The following is a 3,895-nucleotide window of genomic DNA, read 5'->3' as shown; positions in this document are numbered from 1 at the left end:
AACTTATCCACTAGGATATTGATATTGAACCACAAGCAAATACTTTTTTTGTTTTTTGTTTCAGAAATCACTTTAAGTGTATTTCCTCGTAGCAGAAGCGCTTGTTTGAAAAACATTTTGAAATGGACCCTAAATCTATCAAATTCAATTTACGTCAATGTTAATCAGAATTTAATTTACCAAAGGTTTTTGGTGATAAAGTTGGTTTAATCCATGATAATAAAGGTAATTCAGTTAGCTTAATGTGAATTGCTAGGATCGTAGGCTGGCCAATTATCAAGCTTAATTTCATCTTAACTGCTAACCTAAAAAGCAAAAGCAACATAATAATTTTATAACTAATTATGTACACATCGTATGATACGTACGTATGACCGTATATATATGACCCTTCTTGGTATCAAGACTTTATACACATCAACAACATACCCATTTAAGGACGTATAAGCTGCATTGGCGCATGTGGGCGCTTTAACAACTTACTAGCTATATCAATTTGCTGTAGCCAAATGAAGGTATGCCAGCTTCAAGTTTACCAACTGCCCCTTACATTAAAAATGGTTTTACCAGTTCCATCTGTCATATAAACTGCTTCCAATGAGAAGAATAATACATGGTCTTAAAACAGCAAAGTTTAATAAATTTCACTATTTAGTTCACACAGAAATGGACCTCTATATTTGCTAAAACAAGGTTGTACATACCAAACATCATTATAAACACTTGAAAAAGAATAAATTAATTTTAAGATTATTACTTATTACTATAATTCATTTTGTCCTAGTCCACTGGTACTGTTTGGAAGAATCGACTAATACAACAATTAATATTGTGTGGGCGCTTAAAAAAAATTATAATTATTAAAGGAAGGATTCGAAACTATTACAATAATTAGAGAGGGGGGTTTCGAACTAGGATGCATGAGTGGAAATCCAACACCATATCCACTAGAATATTAGACCACTTGCAATTAGTATTGATTATGGCTTTGATAGTTTATATATGTCGTCCCACTAATTGATTTCTGAATGTCATTTTAATTCTCTTTTTTCTTTTGATGGATACCCTTATTAATTAGTTAATAAAAAAATAGAGGGGGAGCGATATTCCCCGCGCTAGGAGAAATGTCCCTTTAATTAAAACTATAAGCTGCCCAAATCCTTAGGTCTTGATTAACATAGTACAATGGCTTAAATATCTAACATAGTACAATGGATTAACATACACAGTTGAGAAGATGAGGGTGAAGTTTAAATGTAAGCCAATAACATAACAAGAAAAGGGTCATTTGGCTCTACAGGTTTCATATACGTATATAGGTAGAGGCTTAATGTGTCGTGTAAAACCAACAAAAGTGACTGCCCATCCATAACCCTAAACCAACCCCTCACTATCTTATTCCTCTTTTGTCTTCAATATTTTCTCTTCTCTATTTATCTTTGTGGGCTTGCAGCTGCTATAAGCTTCCCTGTGGTGGCGTAATTGATGACCATCATGTCCTAGAAGAACAATTGTCATATAATAGCTAAGCTACCTCGTCAAATTAAAGACCGTTTCCATGGAGGATTATGGGGATGAAGCAAAGAGTACTAGTTGCCCACGTGGACATTGGAGGCCTGCCGAGGATGAAAAACTCCGGCAACTTGTCGAGCAATACGGTGCCCAGAACTGGAACTCCATCGCTGAGAAGCTTCAAGGAAGATCAGGTATAAACCTCAACATGTTTTTGTGTGTTGATTTGTGTGTGTTGTTGTTTGTGCTAAATTGTTGTTGCGTTGGTTTGGGAAAAATCTCTTGGATTTTTTGTTTCTTAAACAGTTCTGAAACCTAATATTATCTTTAATTAATTTGGACCTCCATGAGCGACTTGATGAATTAATATGAAAATACACGGGTGCTTACACACACATAATCTGGGAGATGATAAAAATACATATGCTTTAATTTTATCCTCCATGTCTCTTAATTAATTTATTTGTTTTTGAACTAATCGTTGGTAGGAAAGAGCTGTAGATTGAGGTGGTTTAATCAGCTAGACCCGAAAATTAACCGAAGGCCATTCAGCGAGGAAGAGGAAGAGAGGCTTCTGGCAGCACATCGCATTCATGGAAACAAGTGGGCACTGATAGCAAGGCTTTTTCCCGGTCGGACTGATAATGCTGTGAAGAATCATTGGCATGTTATAATGGCAAGAAGGCAAAGAGAACAGTCCAAAGTTTGTGGTAAGAGAAGTTTCCAGGATTTCTGTAATGATCACTCACCAAATACCTCCTCATTTTCCAACAATTTTGATGCAAGCGGGAGGTTAAGATCTCAAGGATCATCAATCGGGTTTGATCAGAATAATATTAGTACGAAGTTCTTTGAATTCCGAAACCCCAATAAAGATAGGGCAATGTTCATGGACTCAAGGCCTACTAGCTCCTCTCCTTATAATTGGAACTTTGCTTCAATGTCAGCAACATCAAACAACTCATCATCTTCAGTGGATTTATTGGGAAGAGAAAGAAGAGATTACTTCAACAATGGTAGTTCTAATTATACGATTACTGAGTTCTCCAAAGGTTTACATCCTCAGTTCGTTCATCGTAGACATAATCCAAGTTCATCATTCCTATATGGTAGATATAGAGGTTCTTCTAGTAATGCATTTGGGCGTCCAACTAACAATAGGGTTAATGTTCCAAGTCCTTTTGGGTGCCTCAATCCTGCCGATTATCACATTAACCGTCATGATCAACACGGAAGTACGTTCAAGATAGGGTTGGCTAATCTTTATGAGAATGCATCAACGTTGCAAAAGTGGAGGGTTGCAGCTACAACTACCAAATTTGATGACCATGATCCTCAAGATCACGAATCTATCGATCATAACAAGGAAACTCCATTCATAGATTTTCTTGGTGTGGGGATCTCTTCTTAATAATCATGCCCAAAGTTATGGAAATTTAATTTAATCCGTTCTTTGTATTTTTAATTTTATTGTAGTTTCAAGAGCGAGGGCATGCAGATGTTTAGGATATATTATAGCAACTTAATATATTATGACCGATGGTACTTCCCCTAGTTCTTGTATTTAGGGACACCCACCCCCCCAATGTAGTGGCTAGTACTCAAATTAGGTCTCTAGGGTTGAGGTTTTTACGAGTCGAATATTTAATATATGTAGTTCTTAATAGTAATAATAAAAAAGTTGTCGATGATTTTATCTGCTATTTGTCTCATTTAATCAATGCCAGGTAGCAAAGGGATCATCATTTTTATTTATTTTTCAATGAAACGTAGGCTTTAAGTACTCCATCCAAGCAGTAGTACTTGATAGCTGTATGTATTAGATTTTGGGCATATGACGCTGATGTTCATCAGCATATGTAATGCAAATTTCATGGTTTTCGAAAAATTTTGGCACCTGGAACCTGCATTTCTTCCTATCCTAAGATGGTTTAACTTAAGCATCGAAAATCCCTTTTAGAGAAATCCCTAGGAAATTCCAAGTCATACTTCCCATAAAAGTAGTTCAGTACTTATAAAGTCATTTTCCCTTGAAGTCCTTTTAGAGCACTCCCTAAGGCAAGTTGCAAACCTTATACATCAACCCTTTAACTTATTATGTCCATTTTGTTTTTCTCTCATATTTTCTCATGTGAATTCAAAGATTGAAAGTCTTCTTTGGGATTAATATCCAATTTTGATATATGGCGATAGAGCAAGCCATATACATATAGCGCATGCTGTCAGTAAAAACAGCTATCAAAAGAAAATTTGAAATCTTTAACCTAGTATATGTATTGCCACCATTTTATAGAAGTGATGTGATGCATCAATTACCAATGAAGACTTGAACTGACTCTATTTATTTTATCTCAACATTTCAGTAAGAAATATCTGGATTTGT

General features: G+C 35.5%; 1 protein-coding gene across 1 annotated transcript; it reads left to right on the top strand.

Moving 5' to 3' along the window:
• Positions 1–1,422: 1,422 nt before the first annotated feature.
• Positions 1,423–3,208, top strand: LOC103444544 (transcription factor MYB119-like). The gene is made up of 2 exons (XM_070807284.1): positions 1,423–1,706; positions 2,001–3,208. The coding sequence occupies exons 1-2, from the start codon at positions 1,559–1,561 to the stop codon at positions 2,921–2,923; spliced, it is 1,071 nt and encodes a 356-aa protein (XP_070663385.1). The 5' UTR covers positions 1,423–1,558; the 3' UTR covers positions 2,924–3,208.
• Positions 3,209–3,895: the final 687 nt, after the last annotated feature.

This window comes from Malus domestica, chromosome 10 (assembly GCF_042453785.1).
Source record: "Malus domestica chromosome 10, GDT2T_hap1".
Classification (NCBI taxonomy): domain Eukaryota; kingdom Viridiplantae; phylum Streptophyta; class Magnoliopsida; order Rosales; family Rosaceae; genus Malus; species Malus domestica.
Note: the sequence above shows the minus strand (reverse complement) of the source record. Positions and strands in the feature narration are given on the sequence as shown.

What these genes read in the sequence shown, in the direction of transcription:
- LOC103444544 (XM_070807284.1), top strand. Translation starts at nt 1,559, where the DNA reads ATGGAGGATTATGGGGATGAAGCAAAGAGTACTAGTTGCCCACGTGGA. An exon ending in GAAGCTTCAAGGAAGATCAG is followed by an intron (nt 1,707 to 2,000) that starts GTATAAACCTCA and finishes AATCGTTGGTAG; the next exon opens with GAAAGAGCTGTAGATTGAGG.